General features: G+C 42.6%; 1 protein-coding gene across 1 annotated transcript in view; it reads left to right on the forward strand.

Moving 5' to 3' along the window:
• The first annotated feature begins 771 nt into the window (after positions 1–771).
• Positions 772–18,408, forward strand: part of LOC139541189 (xenotropic and polytropic retrovirus receptor 1 homolog) — a 117,660-nt gene continuing 100,023 nt past the window's right edge. Inside the window, exons 1-2 of the mRNA XM_071345562.1 lie at positions 772–1,140; positions 9,387–9,438. Of these exons, the coding sequence (XP_071201663.1) occupies positions 1,072–1,140; positions 9,387–9,438 (121 nt within the window). The 5' untranslated portion in view covers positions 772–1,071. The remainder of the gene's footprint in view (positions 1,141–9,386; positions 9,439–18,408) is intronic.

Below are 18,408 nucleotides of genomic sequence, written 5' to 3' on the forward strand. Positions count from 1 at the left end.
TAATTTCCTCTCATACGATAGGCTATGGAATGGCCTTGCCTACAGACAGTTGAGTAGCAATTTCATGTGATTGTGTGGCAAAGTAAAAGTTGGTGAGTCTTTCTAAAGTTCAGAAGAAACACATGTTCACAGTCTATAGCCTAAATATTAAAATGATCTAACCTTATAAAATAATGAATTTGGCTAAAATGAATATATATTGCTGTGACTATTGGCAAATACAGCCTACTTCAGGATTATTTTATACATTATACTTTTTAATGACGCGGCCAGGAATTCTGAGGCATATTCCCAGAAATGAACCCCTAGAAATAAAGTGAAAGTGACAGCTAGAGGATTCCACCCAGGTCCTTATTAATCAATATGCCTACCATAATTCATGCAGGTAGGCTATACATGTAGAAAAAAATTTCTACAAATACTCTACCAATAAAGAAAAGACAGAAAGCTTAATTGGCTACAGTTAGGGTGTCTTCCACTGAGGGTGTCTTCAGGGTTATATTCATTACGCCGACTCTGTTTCAAAACGTTTCGTCTGTTGCGAAACGTTTTACTCCAAACGGAAAACGTTTAGCAACGAAAATGAAAGTTTCTATTGGACGAATTCAGGTAAATCCCTACCCGTTTCGTTCTATTTCCTCAGTTTGCGTCTGTTTTGTTCTTAAACGGTAAACGGTTTCCTTTGCGAGATGTAATGAATACACCCCTGATACACCGCCTGTCACTGCGCAGTGACGCAACCACGTTGTTGGCTGAATGCGATGGCAAACTGCTATGTCCCCAGAATTGACAAGGGCTCGAAGGTAGAGTCACTGAAGCATTTGCACCGGGACCGTTATATTGTCATCAAACCACCTGTTATAGGGAGGGAGGCCTCTGTTCCGCTATCCCTCCCACAAAATAGTATGAGACGGAGTTTCTTTGTAGTACGCTAAACGGGATAAGACAGAGTGCCCTAGAGTAAACTGACGCATGCGAGCCAGCAAGTTGACAGACATAACAAAACTTGCGTCAACAGGGGACAGTCCTACTAGGAATTACGGACGTTGAGTAGATAGCTGGTCCTGCAAAATGAAATTCGCGGAGCACCTTTCGTCCCATATTACTCCGGAATGGAGGAAACAGTACCTTCAATATGAGGTAATTACACATGTTTTTATTTCGATGTAGGATGATGCTTTCTGATTTAAAGTGAGAAAAGTCACTCATATCCATGTTAATGAATACATAATGAATTGATAGCATAGCTTGGTATTGGTCTTCGTAAATTGTATTAATCTTGATTTGTGTTTTTCTTATAGCTGTCACTTTAACTTTTAGCCTACTTCTTGAATAGTGTAACAAAAGACTGCTTGAATATGTAAATACGGATAGTTTATGGTAGGCTATTGCGTTGGCTGTAACTTTCCTTTTGATAAACCAAGCAGTCTTATTTATTTAATTTAGATTGTTTTAACATTTTAGGCAATTACTTTGTGCATCATAGTTATCTTTGTGCAACCTTTCCTGAGGCTGTCAGTTTGATGGTACAGTACTTTTGTTCATATATCAAATATTTGCTATTCATAGGCCCTAAGCATTTATTCATTTTGTTAATTATTTTATTTACAAACTGAATTATTATATATACGTGATACATTGTTATCTTTCTTTCCATTTGTTGACATACACTGTATTTTTCACTACAGTCGTCGCGTGCGCTACATGGAACATTACATTGCAACGCTGAACAATAAGGATAGTATTTACGTGGCTTAGTCCATTGCTATTGTTTGCCAGTGTTGGAAAACAGACTTACAATATTTTTTGGTTATTTAAGAATGAGAAATGTAACTTTTTGAATCAAATATATGTCAATTATTATGCATAGGATAGTCTCAGTAAATGGGTAAAATCACAATACAATATTTTCATTATAATTCATACATTTTTTCTATCCTGGAAAATGATATCCCCTTGCGACATAACTGATTTGATTGAATACCACTATTATGTAAGTTATTTTGTTAAATGCAATTTTGGTTAATTAGATATTATGGCTTGCTTTGTTTGAAAAGCTTTAATTGAATGGATTAGATATAGCCTAGCCAAAACCAAAAAGCCTATAACTGGACATTTTTGTTGTGTCTATGGTTTGGAGAAAGCAGTCACTCCCCACATCTTCTTGGTTCACGTTAAGAGCCTGAGTGCAGAAAGGCTCTTACAAGGCTGCCCATTCCATTTTGATCTATGAATTCTAGACAAAGATGCTGATGCGAGCCTCTGGATGATTCTTCGTCTGCATCCCACTATCAAACCTGCATGCCTCACTCTGTGGGCTTATACCATGCTATAACAAGATAAGTTCATATACAACTTATAATTACCTTCATTGATCTAGCAAACCATCAAGTAGGTACAGGAAGGTATGTGCCTTCATTTGGATTAGATGACGGTTAAACACATATGGCCACACTAGTCTTTGTCTATATTTGCAGCCTGATGCATGGAATCCAATACATGGCCATAAAAGCCATTTGACACCTCAGTCAGCTTTGAGATGGATGACCTTCTCAGAGCTGTCATGCCATGTTGGACAAATATTTCAATAATACTCAGTATGACTTATTATATGCAATTGTCTTTTCAGAAAGCACTTTGCTTTGTACTTTTAGTATTTTTCTCTGAGTGAAAGAAATATGTATTGTCTAGTCTCCTTAAGCTGTTGCGCTGTATTGACAGAAATCTGGTCGCAATTATTCTGATTACAAATAAATTATGAAAACTTGTAAGACTTTACAAGTTGCTCTTATACCTGTGTATTAACACTGGTATTACTACAGCAACAACATTGTTATATATATTTTTAGTAATTGCTTAATTGAAAAGGAAAATACCTTAGAGTAATGGATCTGGTTGATGTTTTATTGTGGGAGAATTTGTTACAAAACGACCATATGCTAGAATCCCATATGGAGTTTTTTTTCATTTCATTCATTGAATGCACTTATAGGTGTTTAAATCGTATGCTGGTGCATGAGCATTAGACAACACTCCTGTGGCCAAGCAAAGTCAATCCAGATTCTCCAAACAGATTGGTGTTACAACTGTAATCTGTACAGTATCAGATGGGTGTTGAACATGGGAATGAAATCATAATAGCAAAAGGCATTATATTTCATTGCACAGTCATTTCTTTGCACAGTCATAGCACAGTAAATTAAACCATAGGCCTGATTCAGACTTGCAATGCATAGTTTGTGTGTTAGGCTACTTTAACTGTCTGACCTGTTTGTCTGTTATGGACATGAGGGCACTGGAGTGGGAGGCACAAGCAACAATTGCCAAGAGCCTCTGACTCTTAGAGAATACAGATAACTACATTTTATCCACCGGAAATATTCAATCAAATCACATTTTATTTGTCACATGCGTTGTAGACAACAGGTGTAGACTAACAGTGAAATACTTACTTACGAGTACATTTCCAACAATGCAGAGTTAAAGATCAGATACAAAATAAATAATAGAAATAGTGACACGAGGAATAAATACACAGTGAATAATAATGACAAAAAATAACATGGCTATATATAGTGAGTAGGAAATTACATTACTATATACAGGGAGTACCAATACCAAGTCCATGTGCAGGGGTACGAGGTAATTGTAACGATTGTCGTCCGGAGAAGGAGAGGAGGACCAAAGTGCAGCGTGGTACGTATCCATAATACTTTTAATAAAGATGAATACGAGAACAAAAACAACAAAACAACCAACGAACAGTTCTGAAAGGTGCAACAAACACTAAACAGAAAATAACTACCCTCAAACACAGGTGGGAACAGGCTACCTAAGTATGGTTCTCAATCAGAGACAACGATAGACAGCTGCCTCTGATTGGGAACCATACCAGGCCAAACACATAGAAATACAAAACAAGGACAACATAGAACACCAGACATAGAATGCCCACCCAAACTCACGCCCTGACCAACCAAAATAGAGACATAAAAAGGATCTCTAAGGTCAGGGCGTGACAGTAATTGATGTAGCTACAGGGCATTCGGAAAGTATTCAGACCCCTTTACTTTTTTCACATTTTGTTACGTTACAGCATTATTCTAAAATGAATTAAACACACAATACCCCATAATGACAAAGCAAACACTGGTTTTTAGATGAAACATCACATTTACACAAGTATCCAGACCCTTTAATCAGTACTTTGTTGAAGCACCTTTTGGCAGCGATTACAACCTGGAGTCTTCTTGGGTATGATGCTACAATCTTGGCACACCTGCATTTGGGGAGTTTCTCCCATTCTTCTCTGCAGATCCTCTCAAACTCTGTCAGGTTGGATGGGGAGCGTCGCTGCACAGCTATTTTCAGGTCTCTCCAGAAATGTTCAATCGGGTTTAAGTCTGGGCTCTGGCTGGGCCACTCAAGGACTTGTCCTGAAGCCACTGCATTTTCTTGGCTGTCTGCTTAGGGTCGTTGTCCTGTTGGAAGGTGAACCTTCGCCCTAGTCTGAGGTCCTGAGTGCTCTGGAGCAGGTTTTCATCAAGGATCTCTCTGTACTTTGCTCCGTTCATCTTTACCTCGATCCTGACTGGTCTCCCTGTCCCTGCCGCTGAAAAACATCCCAACAGCATGCCACCACCATATTTCACCGTTGGGATGGTGCCAGGTTTCCTCCAGACGTGACCCAAAGAGTTCAATCTTGGTTTCATCAGACCAGAGAATCTTGTTTCTTATGGTCTGAGTGTCCTTTAGGTGCCTTTTGGCAAACTCCAAGCGGGCTGTCATGTGCCTTTTACTGAGGAGTGGCTTCCATCTGGCCACACTACCATAAAGGCCTGATTGGTGGAGTGCTGCAGAGATGGTTATCCTTCTGGAGTTCCTCTGTGGAGAGTTCCTTTTCCACAGAGGAACTCTGAAGCTCTGTCAGAGTGACCATCGGATTCTTGGTCACCTCCCTTACCAAAGCCCTTCTCCCCCGATTGTGCAGTTTGGCCTGGCGGCCAGCTCTAGGAAGAGCCTTGGTGGTTCCAAACTTCTTCCATTTAAGAATGATGGTGGCCACTGTGTTCTTGGGGACTTTCAATGCTGCAGAATTCTTTTGGTACCCTTCCCCAGATCTGTGCCTCGACATAATCCTCTCAGAGCTCTACGGACATTTCCTTCAACCTCATGGCTTGGTTTTTGCTCTGACATGTACTGTCAACTGTGGGACCTTATATAGACAGGTGTGTGCCTTTCCAAATCATGTCAATCAATTGAATTTACCACAGGTGGACTCAAATCAAGTTGTAGATGTAACGAGTCTCATAGCAAAGGGTCTGAATACCTATGTAACTAGATATTTCTGGTTTGTATTTTTAATACATTTGTAAAGATTTATAAAAATCTGTTTTTGCTTTGTCATTGTGGGGTATTGTGTGTAGATTTATGAGGAAAATGTTTTATTTATTCCATTTTAGAATAAGACTGTAACGTAACAAAGTGTGGAAAAAGTCAAGGGGTCTGAATACTTTCCGAATGCACTGTATGTACTGTTCACATAAGAAGGGGTAAAGTGACTAGGCAACAGGATAGATTATAGATAGTAGCAGCAGTGTATGTGGTGAGTGTGAAAGTGAGTGAGTGTGTGTGGCGTCAGTATGTGCATGTTATGTGTGTGTGTGGGCATATGTATGTGTTGGGGTGTCGGTGTGAGTATGCAGGTAGAGTCCAGTGTGTGTGCATAGAGTCAGTGCAAAAAAGGGTCAATGCAGGTTGTCCGGGTAGCCATTTGATTAGCTACTTAGCAGTCTTGTTTAGAAGTTTTTTATGGCTTGGGGGTAGAAGCTGTTCAGGGTGCTGTTGGTTTCAGACTTGGTGTATTAGTACCGCTTGCCGTGCGGTAGCAGAGAGAACAAGGTTCAGTGTTGCTTGCCCCTGCTTGTCCCAGGTCAAGGTCGGCGGCGAGGGTCGCCGTTCCTAGGAGGCCACAGAAGCGGACTAAGACTATAGTGGAGTGGGGTCCACGTCCACGTCCAGCGCCATGCCCACCCAGACCCTCCCATATAGGTTCAGGTTTTGCGGCCGGAGTCCGCACCTTGGGGGGGGGGGGGGGGGGTACTGTCACGTTCTGACCATAGTTCTTTTGTATTTTCTTTGTTTTAGTGTGGTTAGGGCGTGAGTTGGGTGGGTTATCTATGTTTTGTGTTTCTGTGTTGGTTTTACTCGTTTGGCCTGATATGGTTCTCAATCAGAGGCAGGTGTTAGTCATTGTCTCTGATTGGGAACCATATTTAGGTAGCCTGTTTTCTGTTGGGTTTGGTGGGTGGTTATTTTCAGTCTTTGTGTGTCTGCACCAGGCAGAACTGTTTTCGGTTGTTTCTTTGTTGTTTTGTTATTCAGTGTTCAGTTTTGATTATTATTATTAAATATCATGAACACTTACCACGCTGCACCTTGGTCCTCACCTTCTTCCACTGACGACAGACGTTACATTATGGTCAGATTTGCCAAATGGAAGGGGAGGAAGAGCTTTGTATGTGTCTTTGTGAGTGGAATAAAGGTGATCTTCAGTTTTTTTGTTTCACAGGTGATTTGCTGATAGAAATGAGGTAAAACAGATTTCAGTTCTCCTGAATTAAAATCACAGGCCACAAGGAGTGCTGCCTCTGGATGAGCATTTTCTTTTTGTCTTATGTCCCTATGCAGCTCGGTGAGTGCGGCCTTAGTGTAGGAATAAGGTTATGTATTTTGTTTATTGCCAAAACAGCGTTGAGATCAGTCTGTCCCTTAGACTTGTCTTGAACAAGGTGTTGTGGTAGAAACATCAGCCACAACAAGTCTCCCTGGTTTAGTTTTGTCCCTCGCTCTAGTTTGGCTGCTCATTTGTCTCTCTAAAGGGTTATTACCATCAATCAATTAAGTTACTTTTTCTTATTTTTTTGTTCCAAATGCAATGTTGTCTGGATTATTATAAATGCCTCTGTTTGACTGCAGCAGGGCAGTTCGCTGGGCTGCATGGGAGAAAAAACACCTTAACCATTAAAACGCTTGCATGTGACTTTAGGAATTGACAAAGTGATTGAGTGATAAATTAATGAAGTCTGTTCATCCTATGAGGCTGTCCATTTTAAACACCTGTTTAGAATGGAGGTATGTCCCCCGCTCATTAGAAGACCAGAGGAGAGCCGTAAAAGCAGAGCTCGTTCCTGTGTGATACGCTGGCATTATTACAGATTCATCTCACACTCAGATAATGAAAGCAAACAGCATTAAACAGCTCCCTTTGTCCTTTCTCCTGTCTGTTTTTTATCTCATGGACCTTTCCTTTTGGCTAGTGCAATTGGTACATGGTCTTGGTTGTGTCAAGGCTGGCCCTTGGTCTGGTTCTTGGTCTGTTCTGTGTGAGTGTGGTATACTGTACTTTCAGAGGTGCAGAAACAGAAGCTGCAACATGACTGTGAGCAAGGTAGAGGGGGTTATGCGACAGCGTGGGTGGAATGAAGCCTCTTTTGCTTTTACCGTTGCAATCTAATCACGTGTGTGGGTTTATATATGCATGATAATGCTTGTGTAAGCTAATTTCCTATTTAAAAAGGGACATGTTATTATTTGCAAGATGATTCATTCTGCATAAATTGGATAATGTGAAGGTTTTACTATTCCAACCACTGTATACTTAATGACATTGACAAAAGATGCATGGTAAAAATGAGAACAGAAATAATTGCACATAACATGATGAATATGATCATCCTAGTTTATAGCCGACACAAAATGTCTGCGTTCTGGTGTAATATATCCATCTTACTTCGATAACAGAGATGGAATGGCGAGCTTCCCACAACTCATCCTCTGTTCCCTACTGGGAAGGCATCTGGTCTCAGTCAGCCCTGCCTCCGTTGCACAGTACAGCTCCTGCACTCAGAGATCCACTCAGTTAAAGTGATTATGAGAATTATCAGAGCCGTCATTTCAGATCTCAGACCACCTAGCATCTGCAATACTGTAGTTGATATTGTTATTACTGTACATCTCACTTCAACAGAAGACTAACAGACCCATTAGGGCAGTTGATACCTGCAGGTTGATCTCTGTAAGCTGTTGTACTAGGCTACAATCAGAGCATGTCAATTCCCCAAAGAGCCGCCCTGCCCTGCCCCCATTCCCATCGGTGCTATTGCCATGGCAATATGCCTCCATCTTGATGAAGGTGTGCCCTCTTCCAGCTATTAGCCTGGGCCAGTAAGCCCTGCTACGTGACCCAATGTTTGCACAGGTGGTCTACTACGAATCACAATTTCCAAAGAGAATGTTATCTACAAATGAAATGTTTCTCTTGGATTAGTGTTCAATATGAGCATACAGTAATAACTGACTGCATTATTATTGCTCAGGTAGAACAGATAACAAACTGCGTTTCTAAGTACGTTCCTTCTACATACTATGATTCATCGTCATCCTCTGCTCTCATTATATCCACTTTATACAAACATCAGATAAACCTGGCCAGAGAATGGCCATATGGAACAGAAGCTACATATATAGTGAGGTTGAGATTCTTTGTCACATCTAAGCTTTGAATAAAAAAACCTTGGTTCTACACTGTTGCACAATACACAAAGTTCATCATGCGGGTACCTGTCTATCTCAGTGAAGGTCACAAGCTTAATTATTTTGACTGGATGGCCAAGAAACGCATTCCCAGTTACTGCTATTGCTCCAGAGTGCCAGTTAGTTAGATTGGTATGGAGGAATAGAGATGTATTCAGTTCCAGGCCTCACAGTCCCAGACTAGAGAATCATGTTAAGTTAAGATGTCTCTTGTAATTATCTGGCCATATACATTATCTGCAAGGTCAGAGTGATTGAAGGAAAAAAACTCATTCTGTATAAAGTGGTCTTTGTAGTGTAGGCCAGCCTCCATCTGTTTTAATTTGAACGATCTGGAATCTGATAGACACATTTTTCATGGTTAAATACAAGTGCATTGATGTCTTATAACTCAACCTGGATTCATTATCTTCACACATCTTGGGGGTTGTAACATTAATTATTGCCGAAGGATGGTTCTTTTTCCCTGTAGACATTCTGTACTGAGTTTGCCAATTTCATATACTTTTAATATACTGCTAAGTTTTCAGATCTTTTGTTTTGTTCTTCATTTGCGTGAAGTCATGTACTTATCATAATATTCATGAGACTGGCTATGTAAGTAGATTACTTGAATGTATCAATCAATAGTATGTTGTTCATTATGTTACCATCACTGATCATCGTATTATTATTATTTACTGATATGAAAAAGTGTTAATTGATTTGATTAAACGTCAACTGTCATTTGTTGTACGGTAGTTAATTAAGAAACTGAATAGTGATTATCCCTCTGTTTTTTCCTTTACCAGGCGTTCAAGGATATGCTGTATGCGGCCCAGGACCAGGCCCCATCCATAGAAGGTAAGGAAACTCCTGGTCCACGGACAGAATGAGCTCTCCCTGTACTGCACCCGCTCAGACACCCCGAAAAAACAGGCTCTGCAACAAATAGAGGAAATTGCAGTGATCATCCAGCTACCCCTCACACGACAGAGCAGCCGCTTTGTGCTGGGTGCAGTGAGCGCCCCATCGCTGTGCAGAGCTGGAGGTCGAGGGCCCCCCCAGATAGCATATGATACCAAAATGTCTAAAATGTTTAGGAAATTAGTTTAAAACTGAAAAATTCTCTCATCCTCATAGCAAAATGTGTAGAATAGAAGGAAATTAGCTTTTAAATGGCATATTTTGAACCATAGCATGAGATGTGCTATAAAATAGCAAATGCTTCTCTTTGACCATGGCAGAAAGTGTAGAATTGCAGAAATATTGCTTTAAAACTGAAATATTTTCTCATAGCCTCATGTGTAGATTAGCATTATAACATTTCACATTTTTTCACCACTGGAGGTCGATGCCCTGGGGCCCCAAATGTGGTAGTCCGGCCCTGCATAAAAGTCCTCAAATACATCTCTGCATTTCACAATGGTTGCATGATACATACTCAACATCCAACGGTAGTATTTTGATTAATGCCTGAGTTGCCGTGCTGGTATTTGTTTACATGACATAATCTCACATTTCCATAATGCATAGCCTACTTACAGTACCAGTCAAAGGTTTGGACACATCTTCTCATTCCAGGGTTTTTCTTTATTCCACTATTCCAGGGTTTTTCTTTATGTTTACTATTTTCTACATTGTAGAATAATAGTGAAGACATTAACACTGAAATATCATATGGAATCACATAGTAACCAAAAAAGTGTTAAACAAATAAAAATATATTTTATATTTGAGATTCTTCAAAGTAGCCACCCTTTGCCTTGATGACAGATTTGCACTCTTGGCATTCTCTCAACCAGCTTCATGAGGTAGTCACCTGGAATGCATTTCAACTAACAGCTGTGCCTTGTTGAGTTAATTTGTGGAATTTCTTTCCTTCTTAACACGTTTGAGCCAATCAGTTGTGTTGTGACAAGGTAGGGGTAGTATACAGACGATAGCCCTATTTGGTAAAATACCAAGTCCATATTATGGAAAGAACAGCTTAAATAAGCAAAGAGAAATGACAGTCCATCATTACTTTAAGACCTGAAGGTCAGTCAATATGGAAAATGTCAAGAATTTTGAATGTTTCTTGAAGTGCAGTCGCAAAAACCATCAAGCGCTATGATGAAACTGGCTCTCATGAGGACCGCCACAGGAAAGGAAGACCCAGAGTTACCTCTGCTGCAGAGGATAAGTTCATTAGAGTTACCAGCCTCAGAAATTGCAGCCCAAATAAATGCTTCTCAGACACATCTCAAGTAACAGATACATCTCAACATCACCTCTTCAGAGGAGACTGTGTGAAACAGGCCTTCATGGTCGAATTGCTGCAAAGAAACCACTTTTAAAGTACACCAATAAGAAGAAGAGACTTGCTTGGTCCAAGAAACATGAGCAATGGACATTAGATCGGTGGAAATCTGTCCTTTGGTCAAATGAGCCCAAATTAGAGATTTTTGGTTCCAACCGCCGTGAGACGCAGAGTATGTGAACGGATGATCTCCACATGTGAGGTTCAAACCGGGAAGCATGGAGGAGATGTAATGGTGTGGGGGTGCTTTGCTCTGTTGGTGATTTATTTAGAATTCAAGGCACAGCATTCTGCAGCGATACGCCATCCCATCTGGTTTGCGCTTAGTGAGACGCAGAGTATGTGAACGGATGATCTCCACATGTGAGGTTCAAACCGGGAAGCATGGAGGAGATGTAATGGTGTGGGGGTGCTTTGCTCTGTTGGTGATTTATTTAGAATTCAAGGCACAGCATTCTGCAGCGATACGCCATCCCATCTGGTTTGCGCTTAGTGGGACTATCATTTGTTTTTCAACAGGACAATGACCCAACACACCTCCAGGCTGTCTAACGGCTTTTTGACCAAGAAGGAGAGTGATGAAGTGCTGCATCAGATGACCTGGCCTCAACAATCACCCAACCTCAACCCAATTGAGATGGTTTGGGATGAGTTGGACCGCAGTGTGAAGGAAAAGCAACCAACAAGTTCTCAGCATATGTGGGAACTCCTTCAAGACCATTGGAAAAGCATTCCAGGTAAAGCTGGTTGAGAGAATGCCAAGAGTGTGCAAAACTGTCATCAAGGCAAAGGGTGGCTACTTTGAAGAATCTAAAATATTATATATACTTTTTTGCTTTCAACATGATCCCATATGTGTTATTTCATAGTTTTGATGTCATAACTATTATTGTACAATGTAGAAAATAGTAAAAATAAAGAAAAACCCTTGAATGAGTAGGTGTGTACAAACTTTTGACTGGTATTGTATATCAGATGCTCTGTGTGGAAGAGGGCATGAGAACTCTCTCCAGACGTCATGGTTGAACGGTCTGCCACTGATCTGTGAACGGTGTCTAGTTCTAGTTCACTGGGGAGCTGCATCTCTCTGAAGGTCGACTTCCAGGAGACTGGGCCGACAGGCCGGGCCTTTCTGCCGAGGTGTGAGGGAGACGTTATTTCCAGTCAGTGGCTCTGTATGTGCTGGACGTGTGTGAGAGTGGTGTGTCTAAAGTATCCACTGACCTTGTTGTTTCCAAAACCACCTTTCCGGGGGAATGGGAAAGAGAGGAAGTTGGCAGGTGCGGCTGATAGGGTTGGAGATTGATTCAGCAGAATAAAGACCTGAACAGGGCTGGAACAAGCACAGGAAACAGAAGCAGAACTGAGAGTCCTCAATGGTCAGCTGGCTGGAACCCACCCTCACTGTGTCCAAAGTTGGAGGTTGAGAAATTGAAGGGGTGGTGGGTTTTTGCTACATGACTCCGAAAGAAGACTGACTCACCACTCATGAAGCATGGAATAAGCTGACAAATACCTCAGTCAGACTGTTTATAGTCTCTAGTACAGAGGTCTGTAGTTGCTTCATGATGAGAGGAAAACAGCCTAGTGAGCCGCCGTTGACAGTACCATTAATCACATTGCCAAACTTTCACCATCATATTTCAGCCAACGATGGCATGTGAAGCCTAAATGAAAGAGTTGTCTGTGTGTCTAGTTTGGCATTAACGTATGTGAGCTGTCTTTCCTTAAACACCATTCTCCCGAGGGTGTCAGGTTGGCCTTATCCCCAACATGGCTGATGAATCACGTCCTGTCTGTCCTCTGTCAGAGCTGCCATACACAGGTCACTCACTCACTCATCCATCTCTGGGACAATCCTACCCCTCCTTTAAATTCCAGTGAAGGGTAAATGGATGGAAAAACAGATGGATAGGAGGGGGAATACATGGGGGACCAAATAACTGTACAGGAGCACACAGTGAAGGTTATTGAGACTGCACTGTAGCACCAGTCACTGTTTACTTTTCATATGAGGAACAAGATTAACAGGCTTCGCATGAAATACAAGCTTAGCATAGCCTCCTCACACAAACCCTGTGTCAAATCTGTTTGAGTTAAAAAAGTAATGATTTAATTAAATCACCCCTCAACGAAATAATAATTACGTGAATCTGATTTTTGAGATGTTGTTTTTCTCTCTCGGCAGCGAGGCCTTCCGTGTCTGAGTGAGATTTGGTATTCTGAGAGAGTACTAGTGCCTCCGGGAGACAGTTTACTGGGTTATTACCACCCCCTCTAGCTGACCCGCTACCTGATATAGCCTAGTTGTAGTAGAGATTTGACATGGAGAAGTACAACACTTCAAAGCCTCTGTCAGGGCCTTCTCTTACTGCAGGCTTCTGTCAAATACTTCAGAAGTGCATGTTACTCCAGCAAACAAGGATATGGCCAGCTGTAGTCCCGCAGGATTTGAGATTCGTGCTATGTTTTATACATAACCTACCTCAATGACTGAAGAAGGTTTCTCCTATGTGTATGATCAGCACTCTGAATAAGACATGGAAGCCTAAAGGGATATGAAGTTCAGCTCCACGAGTTCTACAAAGAGTCTGTCAACAAGTGCCCCAAGACATTGATGGGCAGCGGCAGGGGCAGATGCAGGGCACAGTGTGTGTGTGTCCATTGTTTTCAACACCGTAGGCTTTCCTGTGGTTAGGCTGAGAGCATTCTTTGGATGGTTTGAATGTGAGAGCCATTTTAGATGGAGATGAATATCTTAAACTTTACCAGAGACACAATCCCTCAGCTCTGACTCAATACTAGATTGCCCACACAATACAACCTGTTGCATTGGCGTTGATTTTTATACCAGACTGATGAGGAAAGTCATATTTTGATGTTGACAAATGCCTTGTTCAGCGCTCCCTACCTGACTGTGATGAATGTTCAGTAATTAAGAAAGCTTGTTCTAGTTACATGCAGCACCAGAGTGGCTGTAGTGTCTCGTATAGCGTTTAACCTCTTGTGAGATCCTTTGTTATTGCTTCATAGTTTTAATTAAAACAGCATTTGCACTGCAGCTTAGACCAGGAGAACGCACTGAGGAGCAGCTGGCTTGAGTTCAGGCTCCTCTGCTCCTCTCTCTCCCTCCAGTGAGATTGAATTAGATAATGTCCAATTCAATTAGTCTGCCGATTATGAGATTTGAGAACAATAACTGCAGATAAACACAGCAATGGGAGGAATTTGTGTGCCCCCGGAACTATTTCTCAGTAATGTTACATGCCATAGTGGCATAGTCATAGGCAGTGTTACATCAGGGGTGATCCAGGATGATTCACATGGGGAAGGGCTCTCCCACCTCCCAGCAGCTTGACCGAGGTGGAGGGGGAATGTGGAGGAAGTGTTGTGCTATTGACTGCTCACAGGAAGACACCAGAAATATGATTTCCCACGGACAACACATACATTGGGTTAGTTAGCCAAGGTCTTGGGTATCACAAACTGGCAGTAAAATGTTTTATAGTCTCTCTAGGCTGCTCTATAATACATAGCTTGGAGGACTGAAAGCCTTGGGTTTTTATTGCATAATGAAACTGCAGATTGAATGAATGAGGGGAGTCTTTGTGTGTTCCCCTGAGTACCGTACCTTCCTTGTTGAGGTTTGATGCCTCTGTTCTGTGGTATTAGTGTATGGAGCAGCTGCAGTTTGACTGGAAAAGGATAAAGCACCATAATACACCAGTCTTTCCTTGCTCTCACCACTGTTTTAAAAAATGTAAAAATAAAATTACACCTTTTTCGCCCCAATTTCATGGTATTCAATTGGTAGTCCCATCGCTGCAACTCCCGTACGGACTCGGGAGAGGTGAAGGTTGAGAGCCATGCGTCCTCCGAAACACAACCCAGCCAAGCAGCACTGCATCTTGACACAATGCCCACTTAACCCAGGAGCCAGCCTAACCAATATGTCGGAGGAAACACCGTACACCTGGCGACCGTGTAAGCGTGCATTGCGCCCGGCCCGCCACAGGTTAGTGCGCGATGGGACAAGAGCTTCCCTGCCGGCCAAACCCTCCCCAAACCCTCCGCCGCCCCATGGGTCTCCCAGTTGCAGCCGGCTGCAACAGAGCCTGGACTCGAACCAGGATCTCTAGTGGCACAGCTAGCACTGTGATGCAGTGCCTTAGACCGCTGCGCCACTCGAGAGGCCCTCTCACCACTGTTTCTGACCCAGCTCTCAGTGCAGCCTGATTACACTGTTATTGCAATGAAATATGAGACAGTTCATACCTTGATTACACAGCTAGCATATGTTTTCTGTATGGAATACAATACGTTATCCAATGTAAGTTTATACTCTACTGCTAGATATTGCCTCAGCCAGCCATCTTCACCCCTCCTCTCTTCACGCCATGGTGATGGAGGTTTTTCCTGTGTATCTCCAACAATAGCAGAACAGCAATTGTGACTCGACTTCAGTCCTCAGGTGCAATACCAGCAGCTAGGCTCCAGCACACTTCAGGCAACTCGGTCAACAAAGAACAAAGCGCCCACCAATCAGATTATTATGTCGGAAGCTGATGTGGAGGGAGATAATTTTAGAAGTTTTCTTGATTTTTGCTGGTTGTAAAATTGGTGAGATAGTGACGTGTCAGTATATCACGGTTGCAGCCCCAGACAGACTCCCCTGTCTGCGTTGGTGGAGGTCCACAGAGTGGAGCAGAAAGCGGTGCTGTTATCAGAGAGGAGAGGGGGACAAGCTTGTTGCCTGCTGAGAGAGCAGGTACTAGCAATTAGCCTGCCTGCCTTTCTCTGATCAAAGACCACGGAACAGCACTACACTCACTATCATCCTCAATATTGCAGCCTTTTGTTCTCACACCTCAACTGGACACATTAATATTGCACTTCAAAGCCACCTTCATTGAATGAATTAAGGAAAATAAACATGGTAGTAAAAACCTCAATGCTGCCATTCCCCTTTTAGTGCCAATGAATTTCATATGAGGAGGAATATTAATGTGATAAGTACGTAATCCACTTGATGAAAGCGCTAACATCAATCACACTCCCAGATACCACAGATACCTCCACCTTTCATGATGCTTTCCACTCGCAACTCTCCGCTGTCTATAATGGGCGGCCTCCATTTTGTCTGTTGCTGGTGGTTGCTGATGGACATGGCTGGCTATTTGAAGCCTGGTGGTGGTATTGTGGTTTTTGTGATTGCTATTCCACTCACGGGTGCCTAGGTACAGCAGCTGTTATTACAGTGGGCCCAGCTATAGGAGAGGCCCCTGTGTGGCTCTAGAGCAGGAGTTCTCCCCAGTAGCCCAAGGACACAGCCCTGTACATTCAGTGGGCCAGTAGCCTAGCAGCCAGGGTCTCCCACCAGCCTGCATTATTGATGGGCTGTCTTACAAGCTGCCGCTCCGATTTGGATCAAAATGCTAATTGCTCAGTGTTTGTGGGTTTATTCCTCCTCAGCAGCGCCAACTGCCTGCTACCACCTGTATCTCAGTCTTCTGGCTGTGCATCGGTAGACAAAGCCTTGCATGTTCCAGCTTTTACAGTAGGAGGAGAGGAGGAAGAAGCCCAGGGCCATTTTTCTAGTGGGGATTGTTAAAGATATCAAGGAGTTGGGGGTAGTTTACTAGGATAGTAAACATTCTGGTTGATGCTCCAGAGAGGGAGATGGGAGGGTCAATAAAGAGCTGAGAGGGAACTCAAGGTCATAGATTAATCGAAGCAGGGTAATGAACATGAAAAAGCAGGGGACTAATTGGATGAAGAGTGGGGAGATGCTGCTCCCTCGCTCCCTCTCCTCCTTCTTTATCAGATGGAAGGATGGCCAGAGAGAGAGAGAGAGAGAGAGGGACTTAAAGCAGCAGACAGACCAGAGGGTCCCATGGCTCATCTCCAATGCATGCTCTCCTCCGCATTATCTCTGCAGCTATAGTGCACAATGCGAGAGAAGAGAAAAAAACCATGATAGATGAAAGTCTTTCCATCTATTATTCATCTGTGAATTAGATCTCGCATGAATGGTGAGAGGGGAAGTGGGGTGGGGTGGTGTGTGGGGGGAGGGGTGAACAGGAGGTTATTGGAGCTCGCAGGAGTCAAGGTCTTTCCGGAGAACTGGCACTTATTCTTTTAAGGTATTTGAGCAGTATGATGAGGGCTGTAATCAGTGGTTTATCCCTATCTCACTTACAAAAAGGAAGCATGGAGGGGGACGTCCTTATGAAGACCAACATGTGCCAGCGGGCTGTGTGTTGGCACTAATCATGGTATCATATGGATGGTCTGATAGCCAACAGACTGACTGAGATGAGAATGAGTTGAGGGTGTCAGGAGTCAGAGAGTTTATTCAGGATTAAAATGCTTTCAGACATTGTCTCTGCTCTGTCGACTTGGTTCTGTTCACCGTGACAGCCAGGTTACTGTAGCAGCTTTAATCAGGGCACAGGCCTAATCAGAAGCTCGTATGGCTGCCATCAGTCATGTAATGTCCAAAAAAAATGTTTTAACCTTTTTCTTGCATTCATGGACATGATCAATCTTGCATAGGTTGTGGCATATTGATTTGTTTTAGCTTTGTGTATTGTTTTCCTCTTTTTTCAAGAAGTATTCTGAAAAAATAATCTATTGAATTATTGAGTAGTATTCAGTCCATGTCTATTAAGAGTATATAACTAAATGATTGAGATTATATATAACTATTGAAACAGGTTGGTTTGTGATGCCTACATTCACTGAGAGCACAGTATGGCATGAGTGTGGAGAGCAAAAAGCAACTACAGTCTGAGAAAAATAGAGACATACTATGCCCTTGTCTGTAGTCTGTGTGTTTATCGCCTCTCTCACACATATAGAGTGCACAAACACCCAGGCGTTGGCTGTAGTGGGCGGGGCTGAACCATGGGTGGTGGCGGCAGTACCATATGTTCAAGTCTTTTTATTTGTGTTGATGCAAATCAAATGCATTCATTACATGCTCTTCTAATCTTTCAGGTAAACAATGTATCTTCCAAAGCTGCTGAGCTGGGGAAATGAGAAACTGTTCCTGATCTAGAAGTACAATTAGATTAATTGTGTAACGATGTTCAACTCACACATAGCGATTTCTCAAATGTCAATTCTTAATCATGTTTTTTCCACTATTGACTTCTAAACACACAATACGAAGCATTGTGTCCCAGTGTGTGTTTGTGTTGTGTATGCGCACATGTGCTAGCAGTGTGTAGGAGAGACAGTGTCCTTCAGTGCTCCACTCTGTCCATTGTCCCTCTGCAGAGATGGCTGGAGACTGTTAGCTGTTTGGCTGCGGGTATCCTCCTGGGTAACCTGCTGTCTGGTGGCTGTTATCCTCCTGGGTAACCTGCTGTCTGGTGGCTGCGGGTATCCTCCTGGGTAACCTGCTGTCTGGTGGCTGTTATCCTCCTGGGTAACCTGGTGGCTGTTATCCTCCTGGGTAACCTGCTGTCTGGTGGCTGTTATCCTCCTGGGTAACCTGATGTCTGGTGGCTGTTATCCTCCTGGGTAAC

Source organism: Salvelinus alpinus, chromosome 16 (assembly GCF_045679555.1).
Source record: "Salvelinus alpinus chromosome 16, SLU_Salpinus.1, whole genome shotgun sequence".
NCBI lineage: Eukaryota > Metazoa > Chordata > Actinopteri > Salmoniformes > Salmonidae > Salvelinus > Salvelinus alpinus.